Genomic DNA, 25,849 nt, shown 5'->3' with positions numbered 1-25,849 from the left:
AGAAATGCAAAATGATAATTTTTTTAATCTGGAATACCAACCCCACCTTCACACAGTTGTACAGTTTTAAGACTGATTCATGCAGGCTTATTATTCCAGATAAACTTAGTAAATAACTTATATAATTTAACATAAATGTGGACGGGATAGAGAAGGGTTTCGTAGACAATAGCTATATAATTTGTGGGGTTTTAGACATTTTAATTGCTTCAATACGTCCCCACCAGTTTAGATGGAGATTAGACCATCTATCCAGTTTCTCTTTGGTATTAGTTAAAATTGTGGAACACTTGGTTTCAACTGTATCTTTAATCGAATCCGTAAAAGTTATTCCCAAATATGGGTTTTTTGGGAGACCAAATTATTATCAGTATTTGCCAACATTGTAGAATTACAAAAAAACTTTTAATGAAAAAAATACTGTCTTATTAGTATTCAGAGAGTAACCATAAACATCAGCATACTTATGAATAATATCAAGAATAATAGGTATAGAGGTAAGGGGATCATTAACATATAATAACACATCAGCGTATGCAAATATTTTAATGTTATTATTTTTCAAAACAACACCTTTGTATATATATCACTAATTCGGAGAGAACATAAGAGGGGTTCAATTGCAATACGAAAAAGTAAAGGCGAAAGAGGACATCCTTGGCAAGTGCCTTTATATAAACGAAATGAGGACACACCATTGACAAAAATGGATGCTGAGGGGGCTGAATACAATGCTTTAATCATATTAATAAAAATAGGGCCAAAATGGAATACTTCTAGAGTTTTAAATAAAAATTGCCAATTAACCTTATCAAATGTCATTTCCGCATCCTAGGCCATTACACCAACTGGACAGCTGGATTCTTTGGCAAGGGATAATACATGACAGAGCAACCGGGTATTATGAGCCGATAGTCTACCTTTCATAAAGCCAGTTTGATCAGGTTGTATAATATTGGATAGTAAGGGTGATAATCTATTCGCTAAGATTTTGGCATATATTTTACAGTCCTGATTAATTAGAGATGGGACGAAAATTTGATACTAGGGTATGGTCTTTATTAGGTTTGGGAAGAACAATTATATTGGGTTCATTAAAAGATACGACCCCCCCCCCCCCCCCCCCAATCATGGAAGTGCGCTGAAATTCTGTAAAAAGGGAAAGTAAAAAAGGGGATAACTGATCCTAATATCATTTATAGAATTCAGCCGTAATACTATACAGGCCAGGAGTTTTTTGGAATTTAATGCATTAATTGCTGCAAAAATGTCTAACTTCATTATCTAGGGTCAATCTATCAGTAACCGAATCTGAGGCAATAGACCAGAATTAAGGAAATCACTGATAACATTGTTATGAGGTGCGAGAGGTTTGTGATATAAGGAAGAGTAAAAGGAAAGGAACTCTTTCAGTATATCCTCAACATCTGTCACTAATGTACCATTATTCGTTTTGATGGCTGGAATTAGAATCCTGTCTTGCTTGAGGCGTACATGATTAGCTAATAGTCAACCAGAGTTGTTGGAATTAAAATGAAAATTGGATTTTTCTTTTGAGATCAGTAAAACTGCTCTCTTACTAAGCATACAATTTATTCTTATCTATATTTCTGAAGTTGAGATTTATATTGTGGATCTCTAGATGTAATAAGTCTTTCCACAGATGCAATCTGTTTCTCTAATTTGGTGAGGTGGGAGTAAAAAGATTTATTTTGATGCGCCATAATAGAAATTGAAACTCCACGAATGTAAGCTTTAAAAGCATCCCAATGTATAGTTTTGGAAGTGTCACATGAGTTATTATTCAAAAAAATATTCATTAATAGTGAGAGCCATTTTTTTTAGAATTGGTTGTATTAAGAACTATGTCCAAGTTCATTCTCCATCTTTTTTTAGGAATTTGGGGGTCAGAAATACATAGAGAAAAAGAAATTAGAGCATGGTCTAAACTGTAATAGGGTGTGTAACTCCCTCACTAATCATGTGACATAGATTACGTGAAGTTAATAAGGAATCCATTCTAGAAAGAGGAGTGAGCGTTAGAATTAAAGGTAAACTCTTAATCTGTAGGATGTTCCAATCTCCAAAAATCAACTAATTTGGTAACGAAAGGAAGGATTTCAAAGCAAAAAATGCTTTGATAGGCCGTAATTTAAAAGTAGAAGACTGGTCAAACAAAGGAGCTCTAATCAGATTAAAATCACCACCTACTATAAGAGACATATTACCAATCATCGGATGTAGGAGCATATATATTGACCAAGTCTAAAATGAGTTTGTCAATCTGAACTTGAGCATAAACAAATCTACCATCTGCGTCATGATGATGAGACAATAGTTGTATCTGTGCTCTGTGTGAAAAATATAGCTACACCATTTTTACATTTTGCAGCTGGAGTCGAAACTATAAACCCTACCCAACCTTTAGACATGGTATGTAATATGTTATCATCCACATGGGTTTCTTGTACAAAACCGATATCTACATTAGAATTTTTGAGATATTCTAAACTTTTACGGCGTTTAACTGGGTGTCTCAGACCCGTCACATTTAATGAAACAACAACTAACTTTTGTGTCCTAGACATATTGTCCTATAAGTAATAGAATAAAAGGACAGAAGCCCGTATAAAAAAGACAAAACAAGACAAACAACATAAAGAGGGGTCAGTCTCCAAGACCTCATACCAATAGAACATTGGAGATGGAGGTACAATGCAAGAAAACCACCATTCTATGCACCAGCATAAAGAGAGAATAACCACCTACATTAAGGATTATAGAATGGTAGCCCGCAGAACCAGAAGGCTGAGAGTCCATGAGAATATGCTGATCCAAGAATCTGATTAAATCTGCAGGAGCTGAAAAAGACTTGGAGACATCATTTTTCCAGATGCGCATAACCGCGGAGTCAAAAAGGCCATATTTGTAACCAGCTTCTCTCAAACGAGGCCTCCATTCAGAAAATTGTCGTCTTATTTGAACTGTCTCCTTTGCAAAGTCCTGATGAATAAAGACTTTATGTCCTTCAATTAGGAGAGAAGGTATTTCTATGGCAGCCTTTTGTAGGAGAAGGAGGTGATGGTTCCTCATAACTCTAAATATGATTTGTCGTGGTTTGACTTGATGAGGTGTACGAATCGAGGGTATCCTGTGAGCTTTATCAATCTCAAAACGTTCTGGAAATTTGATATTTAAATGTTTAGGTAGAAGGTGTTCCAAGAAAAGACGACCACTCTGTCCCTCCACTCCCTCCGGGACATTAAATATGCGTAAGTTGTATTGTCTATTTCTATTTTTCAAATCCAGTAAGGAAAGTTGGAGAGAAGCAACCTGAGGAATAAGTGGAGCCATATTTGTGATGGCTTTAGTATTATCACAAATTTTAATCTCATTATCTGCAACTCTCATCGATAATGAAGCCAAATCTCTCTGAATATTTTTGATATCTGAAGAAATTGTCAGTATTAATATGAATAGCTTGAATTTCCTCCAAATGTTTTGCCAATTAATTATCTTGAGAGTCAATGTTTTTGGATTTGGTAGGAGGAGGTGAAACAGCTTGTTTACGTTTACTTGACACTATTTTGGACTCCATACTGTTAAGCAGAGTGCAGGCAAGTAATAATAAATAATGCCACAAATAGCAAAGATTTTGAAGTGAAATATCGTCTTCTGACAATATCATTAATATGGCAAAAAACAGCTCCAGAAAGTCTCATGTCAGTGTTTCAATAAAGCTCAATGAGGGATAAAAAAGGACAACATTCCTTTAATCCTGTGCAGACACAAAAGTTGTATCCAGCAAGAGGCAGGAAAAAAAACCCTTCTGATGGATACTTCTGCCTGTGGATTCCTCACTTTCTGAATACCCCCTGCGCCAGCATTCCGCGGAAATTCTTTCCTAGCTCTCCCATGTCAACGAGGACGTCCTAATAGCACGGCTCCGCTCGCGACTCCGAATGACGTCATCGGAGCCATAAGAAGACCTTGTCGACGTGTTGACGTCAGTTCCCTTTTTTCCGTGCCGTCGACGCGTAATGGTTTTTCTAGGGGCTCTCCATTTTCTGTAACGAACTTTGTATCCTTGAGGATTTCCAATGGCTACTTCTAGGAAGTCTGGGTTTAAACCCTGCAGAGAGTGTGGCGGTCACATGTCCATCACTAACCCGCATGATGATTGCCTGTGGTGCTTATCGTCGGATCACAAAATCGATGAATGCTGAAGCTGTAGGAAGATGATTCCAAAGGCCATTAAGGAGCGTGAGGCTAAGCTGTTTATAGCCAGAGCCAATAATGAGAAGTGGGGTAATAAAAGAACAAAGTTGTCGTCTTCTCATACTTCGAAGTCAAGAAAACATAAGTCTAAGAGGAGACATGGCGCTCGGCGCCGTCGTCGAAGGTCAGGGCTTCAAGGTCGCCTTCTCCAGCTAAGCGACTTCGAAGACAGAACTTTGTTTCTCCTTCTCCATCTCCACAGGTGACGCTGGTTCCATCTCCGGTTCTGAGGTCGCCGGCGGAAGGGTTCTTCGTCGCATGAAGGTTCTCCAGCTCCTGCTATGTCTCCGACACCCAGGGAGTCTTCTTCAGGCCGTGGGTCTTCACCTGTACGGGCGCTGTCCCCGGCTCCGAGGCTCCAGTTCAGCCTCAGGTGGTTCTGCTTCAGGAAGGTACGGATCCATATCTTCCTTTTCCTGTTCCTGGATCAGACCCTACGCATTTTCTTAATGCGATGTTTGGCATGTTTGCCAGGGCCTCTAATCCATCTAGTGCGCCCTCGGGCCCCGTGCATCCTTAGACCTTTAACTGTGATGTGCCTTACCACTATGCTCAAGCACCCTTTGTACCATTCTTGCTGTCGACTCCGGCTTGGCATTTCCCGGCGCTAAGGTCTTCCACTCTGGCTCCGCGGACTCCTTCGGCTGTCGAGTCGGCACCGCCTCGAATTCGATCGATGCCGTTTGTCCTCACCGGTGCCGTGCTTGGCGCCACCGATTCTTAAACAGCGCTCTAGGAGAGAGGCGCAGAGACTCCTTGAGGAGGAGGAATATGCACAGGATCAGGAGGAAGGAGAAATTGTTGAGTCTGGATGAGTTTGAGGGCTTACAGGAGGCCAGTGGGTTGGATACCTCTCCTGAGTATAATCTCTCATCTCAAAAGGCTGGAGTATTACAAGACGTTGCTCTTTATCACATAGTAATAAGGAAGGCAGCTGAATTGCTTGATCTGCAACTTCCCGGAAGCGGAGGTAAAATCTAATATCCTTACGGAGGTTCTTAATGCAACTTCTTCATCCTCTGAACCGCTGCTACCCTTTAATGAGGCCTTAACAGAGCCTATTATGGAAATTTGGCAGAAGCCCTTGTCTGCTCTTGCAGTTCCTCATTCCATCTCAAGAAGGTACAGGCCTGCTCCTGGGGAACCGGCTTTTCTGTCTTCGCATCCATCACCGGAAAGCTTGGTGGTCCAGGCTTCTTGTTTGAAGCAATCTTCTGGTTCTTTCCCTACCACACCTGGTGAAGGGGATTCTAAAAAAAAAATGGAGCAGGCAGCAACGAAGGTATTCTCTTCTGTGAGTATGGCTCTAAAGTCCACTAATGCAACCTGTCTTCTTGGAAGGTATATCCATGCTCTGATGGATTCAGTCAAGCAGCTAGCTTCAAAGTTGCCTGAAGAGGAATCGGAATAAGTTCTTAGAGGCCCTTTCTGATTCTCAAGCTGCGGCCCATCAGGTGATATAATCGGGTCTAGATACTGCTGACTCTTTGGCTCGTGTGATGGGGTCTTCTGTGGCGACAAGAAGACGAGCTTGGCTTAGATCGTCTGGATTTTCTCCTGATGTTCTAGCGACTCTGCTGGATTTGCCCTTTGATGGGTCAAGACTATTTGGTTCAAAGGCTGACTCTGCCTTGCAGCATTTTAAGGATAGCAGGGCTACTGCAAGTTCTCTGGGCCTCCAGGGGCAGTCCAGGGGATACGGCTTCAAGCGGTATCGTGGTTTTGGAAGAGCTGCTTCCTTTCGTGGCCACCAGCAGACTCAACAGGGCCAGCAGCAGCAGAATCCTTTGTACAAATCGTACAGAGGGAAGCATAAAGGGCGTCCTAGGGGAACCTCTCGGCAGTAATCCTCCTCCTCCACTTCTCCTCCCGCCACCGTTGGTACTTCAGGAAAGCAGTTATAGATCCCCCATCTTAGATCATGTTGATCTGGTAGGGGGTCGGTTGTCCCACTTTCTACAAGATTGGAAACTGATCACTTCAGATCGTTGGGTTTTAAATCTTGTAGAGAATGGATACGCCCTCCCTTTTTTTTTTTTTTTTTTTTTTTTTTAGTTTCCTCCTCCCTACCTTGCCAGGGTGGGTGTTCAGAGGACCTCTTAATGCTTTTGCTTTTGCAAAAGGAAGTTCTTACCTTGTTACAGAAAGGAGCGATAGAGGTGGTTCCGGAGCAGGAAAGGAGTCAGGGATGCTACTCCCGGTTTTTCCTGATCCCCAAAAAGGACGGTCGATTAAGGCCGATCTTGGACCTCAGGATTTTGAATCTTTACCTCAGGCAGGAAAAGTTCAAAATGTTGACCTTGGCTCAGGTTCTTCTTGCGCTGCAACAGGAAGACTGGATGGTGTCCATCCATCTGCAGGATGCGTATTTTTATCTTCCCATTCTAAAGTCGCATCGGAAGTATCTCCGGTTTACGGTGGGATCGCAACACTACCAGTTTGCAGTTCTTCCGTTTGGTCTGACTTCCGCACCTCGGGCCTTTACAAAGGTGATGGTGGTGGTAGCAGCACATCTTGGAAGGTATGGGGTTCCTGTTTTTCCCTACCTAGACTGGCAGTTGAAAGCGGAGTCTCCGGAGTTGTTGTTGCGCCATTTGCAAGCAAAAACGCGACTGTTGTTCAAGTTGGGTTTCTCAATAAATGTACCCAAATCTCACCTGGTGCCTTCTCAGAGCTGCCTGTTCATAGGGGCAATACTGGACACTACTGTGTGTCGGGCATTTCCCACTCTTCAGAGGGTTCTTGACATTCAGGAGAGGATTCCTTTGTTTTACAATGGAGCAGTTGTTCCAGTCCTGAAAGTTCCACGCCTGCTCTGTCTGTTCGCTTCCTGCATACTGTTGGTCAGTCATGCACGCTGGCACATGAGGGCACTCCAGTGGTGTCTCTGCAGGCAGTGGTATCAACACAGTGGAGATCTCGGGGAGAGGGTCCGAATCACCATAGAAGCTGCAGCGGAGTTGACTTGGTGGGGTGTGCAGGGCAACCTGTCTCAAGGAAAGCCCTTTCAGTTTCCACCACCGGTGGTCACAGTGATCACTGATGCCTCCACTCTAGGGTGGGGTTCTCAGCTAGGGGATCTGGAGGTCAAAGGTCTTTGGTCTCCAGAGGAGAGGTTGCTTCACATCAACCTTTTGGATTTGCGGGCAATACGTTTGCCACTAAAGGTTTTCCTTCCTTCCCTTCGCGGTCAGTCGGTTCAGGTCCTGACTGACAACACTACTGAGATGTGGTACATCAACAAACCGGGAGTTGTAGGGTCGTATCGTCTGTCGAGAGGTTCTGCGACTGTGGTCCTGGGCTCAGAACCATCAGATTTGTGTGTTTGCAAATAATCTAGCCGGTGTGCTGAATGTTCGTGCGGACAGTCTTAGTCGGCATTACTCTGCCGATCACGAGTGGCGGCTTCATCCGGAGGTGGTCCATCGCATCTTCCAGATGTGGGGGGGTCTCCTGTTTGCCACCCACGAGGATGCGCACAGCCCATTGTTCTGCAGTCTCCAGTTTCCGATGCAGAGAGCGCTGAGGGATGCGTTTCAATTAGATTGGAGCTCAAAACTCCTTTACGCGTTTCCTCCCATACCCTTGATCCCTCGGGTTCTGAGAAAGATTCGCCAAGACCGGTCCCAAGTCATATTGATCGCCCCGGATTGGCCAAGAAGGGTGTGGTACACAGATCTTCACCTCATCGCACCCTCCACTCCGTCTCCATCTCAGGGCAGACCTCCTCTCGCAGTCGCAGGGGCAGGTTCTACACCCCCACCTCCAGAGCCTGCACCTTCATGCCTGGAGATTGAACAGGGCAACCTGAGTTCCTTCTCTCTCCCACCGGATATGGTGGATGTTATTTTATCATCCAGGCGACACCCCACCAAATCTGCTTACTCTTCCAGGTGGTCTAGATTCGTTAAATGGTGTGGAGAGAGATCCATTGATCCTTTAAAGGCCCACTTGTCAGATGTTGTTCAGTTTTCGCTGTTCTTGGCCCAGCAGGGTTGTGCTCTGGCCACTGTTAAAGGCTTTTTGTCGGCTTTGTCGGCTTTTCTATGTTTACCAGACCAGCCGTCTTTATTGAAGTCCCACATTGTCATGAGGTTCACTAAGGGCCTTACAAATAAGTTTACTCCCACTCCTTTCATTATGCCTCAGTGGGATTTGAATCTTGTTCTTACCTTTTTAATGGGTTCTCCATTTGAGCCTCTTCATACTTGTCCTTTGAGGCTTCTTTCTTTTAAAACGTTCTTGATTGCCATTACCTCGGCTAGGAGGGTAATTGAGCTTCAGGCTCTTAGTTCGAAGCCTCCATTCATGCAGATCACTTGGTTCTAAGGACCAGGGCTTCTTTCCTTCCCAAGGTAGTTACTCCTTTCCATATGGGACACTCCATTACTTTACCCACCTTTTATCCTCCGCCCCCCCCCCCCCCCCCCCTCACCCTTACAAGGAGACACTTCGTTTGGACCCTAAGAGAGCTATCGGCTTTTATTTGAATAGAACAAGTGATCTGAGACTGGATGATAAGCTCTTTGTGGGCTACGTTGGGAAGATGAAAGGCAAGGCTATGCACAAGCGGACTCTCTCCAGGTGGATTATCTTGTGCATCAAGATTTGCTACACCTTGGCCAAGAAGGACCCTCTTGAAGGTATCAGAGCTCATTCCACTAGAGCGAAGTCTACTTTTTCTGCTTTGACTAGAGGTGTTCCTGTTATTGATATTTGTAAAGCAGCAACTTGGGCCTCCCTCCATACTTTTGCAAAGCATTAATGCTTAGATTCGGAGGTTAGGAGGGATGGCCATTTTGCTCGATCTGTTTTGCAAGATTTTTTGGTCTAGTCAGGTGGACACCCTCCTCCGGGAGAGGTAAGGCTTTGGGATTCTATTCAGAAGGTGAGTAATCCACAGGCAGAAGTATCCATCAGAAGAACAAGTTACTTATCTTCGGTAATGCTTTTTCTAGTGGCTACAGTATCTGCCTGTGGTTTCCTCACTGTCCCACCCGCCTCCCTGTTGTCCACCTGTTTCTACCAAAAGATGCTTTACTGTTTAACATGCGTGTTTTTTAAATGTCTTAATCATGCTTATGTTTTAATAGTGGGAAATGCTTGGTCTATTGCTTTCTCTCTATGCTTTTATTGGTTTTGCAATTGTGTATGTATGTTTTGTATACTACGTATACATGTGAAAATGTATCTGTCCACCCGTTTGCCTTGGTGGCACGGAAAAAATTGGTGGAACTGACGTCAGCACGCCGACTAGGTCTTCTTATGGCTCCGATGACGTCATTCGGAGTCCCGAGCGGAGCTGTGCTATTATGACGTAGACGTGGGAGAGCTAGGAAAGATTATCAGCGGAATGCTGGCGCAGGGGGTATTCAGAAGGTGAGGAATCCACAGGCAGATACTGTATCCACCAGAAAAAGCGTTACCGAAGGTAAGTAACTTGTTCTTTAAGGATGGAAAGGCTTCTGGAGAGAGGAGGTGCCCAGCAAGTTATGCCCGCCTCCTCTGTGTGTGAAGCTCACGGAGAAAGCTGAGGAAAACAAGAGCCTCCTCTGAGGAGGAAAAAAAATGCCTACCACTCTTCTCTCAAAGGCACCAGATCTCCGAAATTTAGCCCACCGCCTCCGCAAGCCACAAGGAGCACCTGGGCTGAAAAGAAAGCTATAATGAAGCCCCTATCGTCTGCAAGTCATCGTTGCTGCAGGTGAATTCGGAGCTCTAGGCGCAACGGCCATCATGGTACGCGCGCGCTGCAGACTCCCCATCTTCCCAGTGTTCTGTGATCTTTAAAATCTGAAAGAAAGAGATCCTTAGACTCTACACATCATTTAGTAATGAATTGTGAATAAGACAACAGCGGTTCGTCTGGAAAGTTGATTTCCTCACTCTGCTTAACAGTTTTGCAAAAATGCATCCTAACCACCAGTGCCAGAGACAGCCAACTGATTACGCTGTGCAGCGTGCCTGCAATAACCATCCGAAAGACCCGCATGGCACTTTACGTGAATTTCACCCTTGCGAGTTATTACCCAGACACAGCATACAGGCTCAGAAGTAGCAGGCCTGTACCCTCCATTGCTCCATTACACAGCCCACCCCCTGACTTGCCATCATATCTCCAGTGGCAGTGTTTGCCATATTACGTCACCATCTTGGTATGGGATTATGCGTCCTTTCTCTCATGAAAGGTATCCACGTTAGCTTGGGGTTATGGTTGCAATAGTGTCTAACTTCTAGTTGCTTATTTAATAGTTGTGATCATCTACCGATGCTGCCACTTGGGCCTCGATTAGTTACTTCGTCACATTTCAGCAAGCTACTTTAATGTATCTCGACTTCCTGGGGGCGGAGCTTGCCACGGAACGAGATGGCTGCAGACTAAGCGAGCTCCTCGTGGACGCCTGAGATATCCTTAAATAATCCTGGCAAAAAACCGAAGATACGACTTAATTGGGAGAAGGTGCCGCAGTATGAAACGAGAGCAAGCGCTGAGCTGCTGAGAACATCGCCAAACGTGCCAAGTGTCAAGGTGGACGATCTGCGGGAGGAGTGAGGCCTGAGCAGTGAAGAAGAAATGAAAGCCGCGGCCGATCGCAGCCTCCCAAGCAGAGACGTAAAGCCCGTACGCGGCTGCGTTGAGCAGCCGCTCCTGCCGTGATTCGGGTGCCGGTCCGGGACGCTGCAGAACCACCTAGCTGCGCCTCCGAAGGTACCGGGGCTGCGGGGGCGTTGCGGGGAAGCCGTAGCGGAGACCACAGAAGGCGGGAAATGTATCGCTGGCTGCCCGTGAAGAGAGTTTAAAGGCACGGAGGCGGCGATCAGGCTTTGGAGCGGTGGAAGTAGACTGCCTGGTGAGCCGTTTGGTTGGCGCTGAGCTTATATATGAAAGGGACAAGCAAAAAACGGTAGAAAATAGAACACAGCGGTGGGCACCTATAATGTGCAAACTCAACTGAAACAGTCACGGGACCCAATAGATTGAAGGATAGCAGCCACGTGTGGTCCTCGTTAAAATAAGAGTGTTTCTCAGCTGCATGACGGAGGAAATGTGAACCGAGTAGAAGGAAACTCATATGGGGAAAAATAAAGTGGTACATTAGTAGCGGTGCAACCCAACTTCTGCTGCGGGATTTGAGGACCACCGCGGTCACCTGACACTGCAGACTACTGGTGCAGGTCACAACCGATCACGTATTGCGGAGGAAAAATCTGAGGTGACTGGATAGACACAAGTTGGCCCCTGATATAGCGCCTGGAGCAGGTACACACAGGGTGACGAGCATACCCACGCTAGAACGTAACGGCGTTGCGACTAGGGCGAAGCGGACACACACCTGTGGCGACCTCTGATTGACGTGCACAGTATGGCTAAAGTGAGCCAGGGGCAACTCCTGTGAACAAGAGAAAGCGCTCACGCCACGGAGTGTACGTGAAAGCGAGTGGTCGATATACCGATGGGGAGGTGGAAGCGAACTAGTGGATGCTGCACATCTGACTGCTACAGTACACCGGAAACCACAAACCAGGTCGCACAAGACAACGGAATCCTGGGCAAATCAGACTGCAATCAGCCCAAAATACATTTTGAGCAAGCGAAGAGGCAGCACGAGCGAGGGCTGGGAGAGCAGACTCATGGGCAATCTACGAAGGGTGCGGCAGGTGGCGTATCAAATGATGATATTCAAACTATGTTCAGTACGATACAAGCCGCGCTCACGAACATCGATGGGAAAATAGATTCTTTGACATACAGAGTCGATAGAATGTCGGAGCGCATGGATAAACACACAGAGCGAATAGACATGGCAGAACGCAGGATATCCGAAGACGGACAAGTACAGATGATGGCATCGCAAACGAAAATGGAGAAACAACTTGTAGCAATGGCGGCGAAGGCTGAGGACTTAGAGGCTAGGTCTCGAAGAAATAACATACGACTAACGGGAGTTGCGGAAACGACAAACACTGGGCCGATGGAGAGCTACGTGGAGCAATTGCTTATATCCATACTGGGGAGAGACACTTTTTCGGAGATTTTTATAGTGGAGGGCTCACAGATCCCTGGCGCTTAGGCCTCCTACTGGGTCCCGTCCTAGGCCGATCATCGCCAGGATCCTAAATTATAGGGATAGGGACGCGGCACTCCGCAAGGCTAGAGAGATGGGCACCTTGACTCACAAAGGAATGGACAGCTCAATATACCCGGACTTTACGGCAGCTGTACAGGAAGCGAGGAAAAAGATCGGAATAGCAAAACAGAAACTGAGATCTCAAGATCCCATATGCTTTGCTATACCCGGCGCGACTCAAGGTCACAGATGACGGAAAATCGAGAATATTCACTGACCCTCAGGAAGTGCTGAAGTTTATAAACCAGAAGGGACAGCCAAGTGCGAGGAGAAGAGTGCCAAGAGGGGAGCAAACAGACCAACCTGCGCTGTCGTATGTCGAATAAATGGATCTTTCTTTCCAGACCTGTGCTAGCTCCAGTAGAGACTGCTGGGTGCACTACAGCGGTGAACTTTATAGCATAAGATGGTGAAAGTGCCCAAAGACACTGGAACATCGTTTGGAACAGGGGGGGGAAGACCCTGAGAAGGAGCAGATAATTTACTAGAGGGTGTTTTGGTGTCTAATATGCTAGAGACAAGGCTTATTCTTCCTGTTGACAGGTGTTGAAATGTTAAATGGGGACTAGTCAGAGTATTGTACGGCACCACTAAAAAGAAACTAACGGTTTTTGAGCTTAGTAATATGCCACAAAGGGGCGTCTACCCATGTGGCCTAGGTCACATGAAAAGGGGGAGGCAGCTCTGACCCCTTTGTGTATTCCACACAGTTATTGTGGCTTTTTTGTTTTTGGGGTTCTTTGGTTCCTTCCTTTTTGTCCACAGGTACTAAAGGTACGGGACTGTTGGGTTTGATGGGAATGTCTCCACCAGCGCGGGGAGGGTGGAGTGGGAGGGGGTGGGAAAGAGTATTAGGGGAGAAAACTCTGACCAGTGTTACAGGGACATACAGCACAGGAGTGACAATATGAGATGTCTCATACGCCGCATTGGGCAAGATGACAATGGCACGACTAATGACCAACACTCTATATTCATACAGAACACTGACGTTTCTGACGTGGAATGTTAGAGGCCTCCACAACCCACAGAAAATACGCAAAGTACTGGCATACTTAGATAGGCACCAAGTAGACGTGGCCTGTTTACAGGAAACACACCTGACAGACCTCAGGGAGAGGCAGATAGGGGCCAGATGGTCAATATACAGGCTGGCATCATCTTACTCCTCATACGCTAGGGAGGTTCTGCTGTAGGTGAAGCGCAACACGCCTTTTCAACTTATTACATCAGTGAAGCCAGGGACGCTATGTTATAGTGAAGGGATGTTTTGGTGGCACCGTTCTGACAATCGTCAATCTGTATGGTCCAAACATCGTTGACCCTTCCTTCTATACCCACATCCTAACGCAGCTTGGTGAATTACAGCCTTCCAACAGTTTTATGGGGAGGGGATTTCAACACCTGCCTTGACCCTGCACTAGACAGATCCACTGGACAAGAAAGATATGGGAAAAATGCCGCGAAAGTGTTGAGGGAGGGGATGGCAGACTGGAGACTGGTGGACATATGGAGGCTTAGAAACCCTGACAGACAAGAAGGCACTTGCTTTTCGCTAACACACCTTACTTGGTCTAGGCTAGACTATTGGATAGGGACCCAAGATGTATGCACTTGGACAACTACTGTTGATCATTTACCCAAAACCCTATCAGATCATGCCCCAGTTAGAATTCAACTGGCAATTCCGACACACCCCACGGCAATTCACTTGGAGACTAAGACACACGGCACTCCAAGACCAAGTGTTCCGTGAGGAACTTAGACAGGTGATAACGGAATATTTTGACCAAAATACTGGTTCAGTCGCTAGCACAAGGACGATTTGGGAGGCCTTCAAGGTCACCATCAGGGGACATTGCATTGGCAAGCACGCAGGCATATTGAGAGACATTCAGCAACAACTGACGAAGACAGAAACAGACATCCATAGACTGGAATGTGAGTTTGAAAGCACACGCAACACATCGCTGCTAGCTGAAATTAGGAAACAAGTAGATAAATACAATGAGTTTGCTGAGGATGAGGTAAAATACATTTCGCGGAAATATACGGCTAGAAACTTCGGGGAGGCCGGGTCGAGCATTATCACACAAAATCAGACCCACACATGTTGATGCATATGTCACTCAGATACATAATGAGCAACATCAGATGGTATATGACACGCCGGCAATTCTGGAATGCTTCACTAAATATTACGCAAAATTGTACGAGGCTCAGGTGCGGGTCCCGACAGTGGACATACACGAATATTTAGATGATGTGGCGCTGGCGTGGCTGTCACATACACATCGAGAATATTTCTGCCATCATATAACCAAAGAAGAATTTGTAGATGCAATCAAATCTCTCCCGAACAATAAGGCTCCTGGCCTGGATGGGCTACCGGGAGAATTTTATAAGGAGTTCCGGGACTTGCTAATTCCGCACCTAGCTGAAATGCTGGAGGAGGCGTATGCGGAAGGCACACTTCCGCAGACATTGAATGAGGCACTTCTGATAGCGCTCCCGAAACATGGGAAAGACCCAACCGAGTGTGACTCATACAGGCCCCTGTCACTGATGAATATAGATGCCAAGATATTGGCAAAAATAATAGCAAACAGGATCCAGCCGCTGCTGTGCAATCTGGTGCTTCCAGACCAAGCAGGGTTCATGCCAACGCGATCCACCACGCATAATATACACACACTATTTGCGATGTTCCACCAGTTGGACCCGGGCATGCCAGCGGCTGCGGCCCTATTGGACGCGGCCAAGGCATTCGACTCCGTCGAGTGGGACTTCATGTATGTCACTCTTCGGAGGATGGGGTTCCCTGAGCCATTACTCAAATGGATATCATTATTGTATGCCAAGCCTACAGCAAGGGTTAGAATCAATGGAAACACGTCCGGCCCAATAGAGATCACAAGAGGTACCAGACAGGGGTGCCCCTTATCACCCATGCTATTTGCGTTGACCTTGGAACCGTTGGCTTGCAAAATTAGGCAAACACTTTGGGGCCGCCCTACAATTTAGTCTACGACCCATTGGGATTGCGCTATACGCGGATGACATGGTCATATACACCACGTACCCTGACTTGAATCTGAATCCGCTCATAAGGGAGTATATCAGATATGAGAAATATTCAGGCCTCCGCATAAACTGGGATAAGTCAGTGGTGATACCACTCACGGCTGACACTCCTGAACCAAATTTGGAATATCCGCTAAAGTGGCAAACAGACCCAGTTAAATACTTGGGTATCTGGATACACCGTGACCCAGATCGGGTAATCAGAGACAACTACGGAACGGCGCTGGTGCGATTGGAGGAACAGGTGGAAAAGTGGATAAAACTACCCCTTTCCATAGCGGATAGAATTGCGATACAGAAAAAGGTGGTTCTACCTAGGTTTTTATATTTATTTTGGAACATACCAATATGGTTGAACAAAGATTTCTTTGTCAAGATACGTTCCATATTGCACCGGTTAACATGGGCAGGGAAACAGGCTCGGACTAGTTGGAAGACGTTGGCCCAGCCGTACTATTTGGGAGGGTTTGGGGCGCCAGATCTCCAATTATATTTTATCTGTGCACAAGCACAGCACGCGCACTATTGGACGAAACCACATGCCCATATCCCACAAATAGCGGTAGTGAAGGACAGTGTACATCCCACACCACTGACTGCATTCATTGCAGAGCCAAAGACATACATACCTCGAGACAAGATCCAGACGGCTGAATGCACTTCAAGGGCATGGCACGAGCTGGCTCATAGGGCACGCAAGCTCCCAATTTACGCGAGGGCCCTTCCGGTGGCAAAACATCCCAAACTCACGGTAACACAAGAAAAGAAAATGTATGATCTTTTAGTGCAGATGGGACTGACTACCATGGGCTCCATATTTCCACATAATAAATTCATTACCTTGGCGGACCCGGCACTCTGTGCCCATCAGTCCCCTTTGAAGAAATTTGCGTATCTAAGGCTGCGGACAGCGCTGCGGACATTGTACAGCACATTTCCAGACGAGCCTCAGCAATTAAACACACTACAGATTTTATTAACAACACCGACGAGACAACACTTGGTGACGCGCCTCTACAACGTGGCCCAAGAAGAACAGGTAGGGAGGTCAAATGGTGCAATGCTGAGATGGGAAGCGGCTCTAGGTGAAAAGATAGATGAGCAAGATTGGCAATATAGCTGCACGCAACTAGCACTACTCGCGTCAAATTGCAACTTGCGCATTATCCACTTTAAGTTTCTTCATCAGCTATATTACACGCCGACTAAATTATATAGTTTTGATCTTCGGGAGACAGATAGATGTCAAAGATGCAAGGATGAAGGTGCAAATTTCTTGCATATGTCCTGGGCATGCCAACAGCTGCAGACATACTGGCAAGAAGTAACCACCGTACTCACAAATGCTGGAGGAGCAGATTCCTAACACACCCCTGGTGTGTTTGCTGGGAGTCAGGAAGCTTAAATATGCAAGGCGAAGGGAGTTCTTAGCGGTTGCACTATTACTTGCTAAAAGAAGAATAGCCATGAGGTGGGGGGAGTAAGAGGCCACCAAGGCTTAAGGACTGAATCACAGACATGACATATTGTAAATCAACATTAGCTATGCAGATGAACTCCCCCAAGCCTCGAGACCTAGAGACTTTTGGGAGCCACTTGTTCAATATTTGCAGAAGACCGCGGAACTGGATGCCACGACGTGATCTAAAAGTACACAATAAGACAGCATGAGATTGATTGTACAACAAGGGGCGAAGAGTGGGGAAATGCATAAGAGCAAACGTATGTGAACTAGCGAGAAGAATACTTAACCGGATTGTTAAACTAATGTAACAAGATGTCACTGGCCGAAATATGACCCTGTACAGGGATAAACATATAGTGTTGAATGTTGTTTGTACACTCCTGTGCATAGAGGAAAACACTCTGATAAGTATATGATGATTCTCAGTCATGTAACTGCTGGTTGGACAAAAAATAAAATTTAAAAAAAAAAAAAAAATGTATCTCGACTTCCTAAGTGCGCTCTACCTCTTCTCTGGCTGACCTGCTTTCACCTCTAATCCCTACCACCTGCAAAATCCCCTTTGACCCTCTAAGGCTAGGCATCTTTTCTAATATTCCAGTATTCTTTATGCTACATTATAATAGTTCATGAATAAGATGAACAGCATTTTAAACTTGATTACATATGTTAAATAACATGAGCAAAGCCATTAGGTCAGTCTTTAATGTGCCAATCCATGCCCACAGCGTTTGTGCCGGTCTGCAGTGCAATTTACTTATTTATATTCCGAATCCGTGTGCGGTTTTCCCGGGTGTGTACATTTGAATTTATTATTTCTTAGTCTGTTTTTGGCACTTTATTAAAACACTTGTGAATAAGACATCAAATATGTTCAAACTGGTTTAATAGAAGTGAGTTGATGGGGCTCTCATTCTGGTGACAAGCTGCAAAAGAGGGGATGAATTACAATACAGCTCAAAGGTGTAGAATGTCCCCAATATTATTGATGAGAAAACAGTGGTGCTGCAGTGAAAATGCCTTTAATAATGTTGGCAAGAGTCAGTGAATTAGATATCACTTCTAACAAACATCGCATTAGATAAGCGACTGCTCTGTACTTTGTGCACAACTTTGAAGGCTTTACGGTCCATAATGATCCCAGAGGGATAAGAATGTAGTTTCACTCTGTACACTGTAAGCATTGTTTTTCACTTTCTGCTTTCCTGTATTTTTTGATAAGTTCATAAAGCACGATTTCCAAGTGATATTTGTTGAAGTTTCCAAAGGACATGGATTTAGGTATACTTTATTTTTCATTCTTTATTTTCAGACCGAGGCAATGACAACTGGTTAGTCAGACATGAAGTCCAAGGTGATGGCGTTGACCTCACTGAGAAGGTAATCTATCTTCCAGCTGGGGCGGGGGGGTTATTTATGTATTAAAATATTTATTGCTAATCCTAAATCTGATCACATTTTAATTGAGCAATTTTTTTTTTGTTTTTTTAAAGACTAGCATGCTTTTTTTGGTTTTTTTACCTTTTGTTTCTCTGGTCCAGGAAAACAGGTTCTTGAGGAATCTGAATTGTTGCTGTACTCACATGACTTCTGATGGAATTCATTATCTTGGTTTTGAGTGAAGTCCCCATTTGTTGTCTTTCGGATGCCCGTACCTTTGGTTTCCATCTGTAAAGCAGCTACACTGATTCCTCTGTATGCTTTTTCCCCAACACTGAGTTGAACATTGGCTTTAGGGATAGTGTTAAGTTTAGTCAGGCATTTAAGTGGCATTTTGTCTGGACATCTGAATCTCAACACTCTAGATGGTGTCCGTAGACAGTGAAGACTGAACAATTGCTGCTGTTTCTTCATTACTTGATAAACATTTAAAAATCTCACATCACTTTTCATCAACTGAACTAAAGAAGCTTACCTGTTTAAAGGCTCCATTTTTGTTAATTACATTCTGTAAAACAATTTTTGACTCTAGAGTCATTTTTCCCCTTTATAGAAAGCATTAAAATCAGACGTTGAGTGCAAAAATATCATTGATACACCTAGCTCTAAAAAGGAATCGCTACAGGGCTCCAAAGAATTGTATTGTCCAGAATATAGAGCAGTAGCCGTTATTGTAGATTGTTCCACTCGGTGAAGCAAGGGACTTAAACACAGTTCAGTTTAATTATTTTGTTTGGTTGTGCATTTTGTCTTTGACAAAGTGATTTGCTTGCCTATTCGACTCCAGTAATGTTTCTCAAGTGCCCTTCCTATGCCGGCTAAAGTTCTTAAAGGATGTTTTGGGTTTTTGAAACCATTTTTACTGTTTTTATTAGCAAAAAACAATGGTACAAGAAGTCATAGAATATCTAGACAATATTGTGTATTTTCCACACGCATACCTTTAGGATTGTGGCATGTCAAGAGATGCCAAAAAAATGTTGAAGGATGGTGGGAGGTTATCTGAATGCTAAGTTGATCCTTAAAAGTGACATTCATTTTTGACATACAATGCCAAACCAGTAGAGGTTCCAAGTGAGATGGTGCCCTACTCCAACTCATGGGCTTCTTAGAGAAGTTGTCCCATTGTGACTGTCACTGCTCTCACTTGCCATTAAGCACTTCAGCATTTTGAACTTCAACATTTGAGAGCCCTTTAACGAGAGGTTTGATTGCAGGTTTTCCTCACTGTCTAGGCATCCGATATTACGAACTTAGAATGGCCATTTGATTCCAAGCTGTGTGTTAGGCCTCCAGTGAGTGCCAAAACATGCAGAGCTGGAACTTTTTTGGAAATGTTCTAAGAGTACCCAAGTAGAGTCCCATTATAGCAACTATATAATACTGCAAACGTGGGACATTTGATGGACCAGACCTAATCAATCTATATACAGAGGTCCTACTTCAGATCTTTATCTTGATTCTAACATACTATTCTGGACAGAAACATCTACCTTATTACCAAGACTATTACCATTTATTTTTAATCATCATTGCTCCTTTTTATTTTGGGAGTCCCACCACTGTGTGTGTGCAATTTCCAGGTCTACCCCCCTCTCCCTCACCCACAAATTATAGGGTATGGTATTTCTGGTGAATTGTTTGAGAGTATAGGTGTTATCTGTTTATGGGACAGAGATGTATACAAAATTCTATTTGTAGTCTGCTGCTGGAATCCTGGTCTGTATTCAAGCGTGACGATAGAATATCCCTTCCCAAAGATTTTCAATTGGATATTTTTGTAATATGACTTAGTCGTGTACATGAGAGAAAGAAAACATACCATTCATGCTACAGTTCTGCAAGTGCAAAATTGTTATCTTCAAAATACTTAAGCCAAGTCTTTGTGCTAGACTTTCTCAGGCATCTTAAAACCTCAAACCCTTTCATAGCTTCTGCGTGGCATTTGGCTGAGCAGCAGGTTTTTGCAGAACTGCACAGGCTGCAGCTGCAGAGGAGCAGTGTCTGGCAGACGGGAACAGCAGCCCAACTAGGATGAGAGCACTGTTGCTCCAGGAGAGGCCGGTCAGTAGCAGGGGCGAGCAGTGCTGGTGGCTGTGAATGATGCAAGGTTCCCAGTGCATATGATGACACCAAACTTATACCTTGTGGTGCTGCTGGATGCTTTCAGTATGTGCCAGCCAGAAGGCTGCAAGGTGTCGGCATGCAGGAAAGTGCTTGTTATTTGTAAAGTGCACTATTACCTGGAAGGTGGGGGGGGGGGGGGGGGGGGGTGCACGCTCCTAACCCTGCCTGTGGTAGATTGCCGAATTGAAAAGCCAGGACTACAGCTTCTTGTGGAATTCAAGAAAATAGGCAGGATGTTGAGTGGGAGGCCATACCATGCTTTAGGAATGAAATAAGAGAACGCACGTCCTGATCTGGTTCTGTGTATACATGGGACGTGTGCAACTAGGAGTCCTGCAGAGCAGAGGTGTCTGGGTGGTTGGTGAAAGGAGATGCTGCAGTTGAGGTAGGTGAGGCCTAAGTTGTGTAGTACCTCGAATGTGTGTATGAGGAGTACAAAATGAGCATGTTTGTGTATTGGGAGCAGGGGGAGCTCCCTGAGGGTGTGGTATGATGTGATTTCTGTGTGGGAGATTGAGAATGAGTCTTGCTGCCGAGTACTAGATGTTTTGCACTCTCCTAGTGAGTTGCTTGGTGATCCCGGCATAAAGTGTGTTCCCGTCGTCTAACTTGCTGGTGACTAGTGTGTGTGACCATTTTTAGGTCTCGCCTGAACCAGCGTTTGCGCTGGTCTGGCGAGACTTTCAGGGCTTCAAAAAATGCTACCGCCGGCCACAGCTTGCAGTGCATGTGCGCAGGCGCGCGCTTGAGCAGAGGCGCCATATGGCGTGATTACTGCTGGGCGCACACCACTCGCGCACATGCACTGCAAGCTGTGGCCGGCGTTAGCATTTTTCGCCACCTGGCTTGCTGTAATGGCTCATTAAAGCCTTGCAGCGTGCGTGTGAATCCCCTTCCCTTCCCCCTCCCTTCTCCTGCGCGGCCAAAGCTTGTTACACTTGCACTATTGCTGCCTTGTCATCTTGTTGTGCCTTGTGAAGAAATCTCCAGTGTCTCCTCCTGCCTGTGATTTTCTCCTGCTTAAAGCATTGGCACTGTTCCTGGTCTAACCGCTGCTGCCCCTCTGCTACTGCTGTCACCGGACTTCACACTGAAGTTTCCCTGCTTGCAAACATTTTGCCCCAACCGTGCGTCTCGCCGTCGCGCTTCTCCTACTCACCTATTCTCGTGGGTGGGGGGCGCAACCCACGTGTCTCGCAGAACCCCCGCTGGACACACAGCACGACTCCATAGAAGAGCAGCCTTCGAGCTCCCAGCATGGTGCCACTTCTGACAGCTTTCAGGGAGGGTCAGCAACCGCTCTTCTACAATGGCGGTGGTTGAACGAGGCTGAGTGACAAATGACGCTGCAGGCTTCTTTACGCAGTACAAGCGAGAGTGATGCGGAAGTAGGCTGGAGTGGAGGGTGGCGGCTTTGCTTTGGTAGGGATGGGGCGGAGCAAGCTGCAGAGTGGCTGAGAGCGGAGGGGGCTACTTTAACTCGGAAGTAAAAGGCAGACACGGAATGTTACAAATTGTAATTTTATTTATATAGCGCTTACTAACCCCTGACGAGGCGTCGTAATCCTGCTTCCAATTCGTGTCTATTTTCAACTAGTCTCACATTCTGTGTTCATACGTCTCTTCTGTTAGCTATTTTATTTTAGTTTTTCATAGCTGTCGAAATGTATGAAAAGTATGTTCATGAGAACAATGGACATAGGCTTCAGATTGCTATGTGTGACATTCAAACGACTACGGGTGACACTTTCTCACGAGTAAATTCAAGCAATGAAGACTGGGGAAACATACAAGTTACAGCCAGCCAGGGCACTCATTGCTGCTCTCAAACCTGTTAATACTGGTCGAATGCTGAATCAACAGTGGAGTCACTAAGACAGAAAGTAATTAAATTCAGTTGTATGACTTTGGCCATTGCAGAAGAGCACTCCACTTGTTGTCAACTGTACGTATATTATTATATCTAGGGCCAGCTTGTTTGTTTATTGACGCCGCCAAATGACCACCTTTGCTACTGATTCCCTCAGTACCACCCTTTAACAGTGCCCCTCAAGACTCCATAATTAGGTTTATAGCGCCACTCATACCAGTGTAGGGTGTCAGAGCACTTTACATCACACACACATTACAGAGACAATCAATCAAAATGTGTAAATCAGTATAAAGGGATGTTGCATAAGACAGAGGACTACAAGGTGTAAGACACGTCATCCATACTGATCAACAGTATAGTTTGAGTGTTTGGTCTAGAGAAGCACAACTTACACCGTGTTTGAGGGTTCTCTTTAATTACAAGAACGTTTTTTTTTTTTTTAAACCAAAATTAACCCTTTTTGCAACATTCTAATAATGAAAGACTGGGGTAAGATTCATAGCGCTCTAATCTATACCTTGCAGGTTGCAGGCAGCTCTTTTATGACCGTTATTAGCTCACTGGTCTATATTAGGACTTCAACTTATACAGTGCAAGTAAAGCCAGCATTGGCATAGCCAATAGGTCTCGCTTTTGGGACCTTATAAGTGGTTAGCCATGCAACAGTTGATGTTGTTGCACCAAGGATATTGTGCTGCATAACTAAATACTTATAAGGTCCCAAAAGCGAGACCTATTGGCTATGCCAATGCTTGTTATGTTCTTTGTCAGCCATTTGAAGTTCTTCCTCAGCATCTTCAGGGTGTGTAAGAAGGATGCAATGACTGTGTTGACTTGTGCAGTCATGTCTAGTTTGCTAGATGATTATTTAGAGGTTCTTGGCATGGGTGGGAGTCCAACTTCGGTCGGCCACCAGTTCGAGTCCCATGGTAAGGTGTTCTTACCAAAGATCCCTACTTGCTTGGGGTGAGCTCGAGACAGTTGGCTTTCATCCAGCCAGAGAATTTAGTCATGCAAAGGGGTGAACCTGTTTCTTGTGTTGGGGTCTTGTCGAAGATGGAGAGTATGAGTTGCATGTTGTCCGGGTGGGTGAGGATGTTGATGTTGTGTACACTGATGTTGGTCACAGGGATCATGTTCGCGTTGAAGAGGGTGGGGCTAAGAGATGAACCATGAGGTACTCCACAGATGAGTTTGTGGTCTTCCAGTGAGCAAGGTACCAGCCTGTCAGCTTGTGTTCTCTGTTAAAAAGGAGCAGATCCGGCATAGAGAAGGTCTTTTGATGCCATTCTCAGGCAAGCGCATGATGAGGATGGGTTGTAGGACCATGTTAAATGCTGCCGAGAGATCCAGGAGATTGAGTGCTTCTCTATCTCCTCTGTCCACTCTAATGGTGATAAAGTGAGGAATGGGGGGCAGATAAAAAGAATCTGTGTTGTTTACATTCACTTTGACTTCCAGTTTGGTGTTAATGTTCACAAATGTGGCTGAGATGTGATGTACTACCACCGGTTTGTGTTTTTAACCATTTGCCACTTGCAGAGTCTCTGCTTTTGCTAATCAAGGTGTTGCTCCTAGTGCATAAACCCACCCAAGATTGCAGATGTCCATTAATGCTGGCTAATCGGGTGGTGGAGACCCTTTGCATAGATCAGCCACTCTCCGTCCCCAGGCACTCCAGTGAGTGGGGATTCCCTGTGTTCTGCAATAGGGAGAATGCATTCAGGTTCCAAAGAAGGTGGTTAATGGATCTCCATTGCCTCAGAATCCCACTCTGTCCTGGATGCCAGTGTCCGGTTATGATGACATCCAGTAACAATGGGCTCCTGAGTGTTCTCAAAGTTTACACCCTCTCACCACCAGCTGCAACTTGTGCCCTCTCTTTGACCTGCAGTCCCAGCTGGCTGTGGTCCTATCTGCCCTCTCCTATTTCTTCAGTATGCCCCCTGTCCTCCTCACTTTCTCCTCTAATTATGGCCGCACCCTTCTACTAATCGAGTTACTAGATGGGTAAATGGGAGCACTTATTAGACATTTGTCTAGTTGCGCTTTTAAAGAGTTCTCTTGTGCGCTTTGTTTGAATCCACATTCGTATCAATTGTCTATTTCATGCATTTTTATGAAAGTTACGTTTGCGCAATACTCGTGATATCTGGTTCTGCATTGCTCAACAGAGCAATATTCTCCTCTGGCGTACTTGGTATGATTTTAGAAAGAAAGCAAAACATTAGCTGTTCCGAAAATATGGGGTACAGAATCAGCCTGCATCTTAGCACCGCAAACCAATCTACTTGGAATAAAACAATTCTGGAGTGCTGCAGGACAGACAAGTGCATAGAAAAGCCCCAAACTATCATAATTGTGCACCACAGCAGGCAACTGTATTCCTTGCAGGTGCTTCTATTAAGAACAACTCTATGAGCTGCTTGTAACCAGCAAATAGAAACACATCTGCTACTCAAAGTGGAGCCACAAACCCTCATACTAAGTTGGACCCACAGAAAGGCTCTTTTTTGTTACAAAGAATGCAACTTAGACACTAGACCACATTCCCTCACTCTTCAAAGAAAACATAGTTTGAAAGAGTTCACAATAAAAGCCCATTATGGCAGTTGCTACCCATTTTTATTGAAGGGTGTTTTTTATATACTGTACTTTGTATATTTTATATACTGTAATTGGTGTACAGCCAATGAAAAGACTCTATGCAAAATTTAGATGAGTGTTTGTTCTGTACTACTTGGTTACCATGGTTATGCGATGACTGGACTAGCTGCGGGATAACGTGTGCATTTAGTTCAAATGAAAAGGTGGGTGAACCCTTGGAAGCCACACCATTGCTAGCGAGTGATACTTGTGCCGTCATTGGGAACGGAAAAGTCCCCATGCATGGTAGTAGATGAGAACCTATACCTGAGTTCCCCAGCTGCGGCGATAACTGGCATTCTTGGTAATGATTTCTGGTCATGACTGTGCATGAGCTAGGCCTGTCTCAGATTGAGGTTGGTTAGACTAGGAGGGGTGAGCCATGTGCTGCTACTCCTAATAATGGAGGGTCTACTGTCCTCACAGAGAGCTAGTAACATGAGTACGGTGGTGCAACATAATGGTTTTTATAGTGAGTGATCAAGTAATATTGCCAGGCCTTCTGAGCTGTCTCATGCAAGTGGGGTCTACTGATACCCTGGTGTGTGCTTAGCTCAACCTTGGTATACATCAGGGAAGATGTGGGCACAGTCTGTGCATGTACACAAAACTGTGAATGCTACTTTTCATGGGGATAGTGCATGCATCACGCTGGTATATGCATGTGAGTGGTAAAGCACATGGAGGGCTACATGCAGGTTTGTGTGCAGTGCTAAGGATGCATAGGTGCCTGTGAGGGGTACAGGCCTGTGGTTTCCCTGTTGGAGCAAAAGGGTGTGCTAGAGGAGCATGTGGAAGCAAAAGAGC

General features: G+C 45.1%; 1 protein-coding gene across 1 annotated transcript in view; it reads left to right on the top strand.

The window, feature by feature from the left end:
• Nucleotides 1-25,849, top strand: part of PI4K2B (phosphatidylinositol 4-kinase type 2 beta) — a 337,341-nt gene that overhangs the window by 269,956 nt on the left and 41,536 nt on the right. The window contains exon 6 of the mRNA XM_085642320.1: nucleotides 18,269-18,336. Within this exon, the coding sequence (XP_085498446.1) occupies nucleotides 18,269-18,336 (68 nt within the window). The remainder of the gene's footprint in view (nucleotides 1-18,268; nucleotides 18,337-25,849) is intronic.

Source organism: Triturus cristatus, chromosome 2_2 (genome assembly GCF_964204655.1).
Source record: "Triturus cristatus chromosome 2_2, aTriCri1.1, whole genome shotgun sequence".
Classification (NCBI taxonomy): Eukaryota; Metazoa; Chordata; class Amphibia; order Caudata; family Salamandridae; genus Triturus; species Triturus cristatus.
Note: the sequence above shows the minus strand (reverse complement) of the source record. Positions and strands in the feature narration are given on the sequence as shown.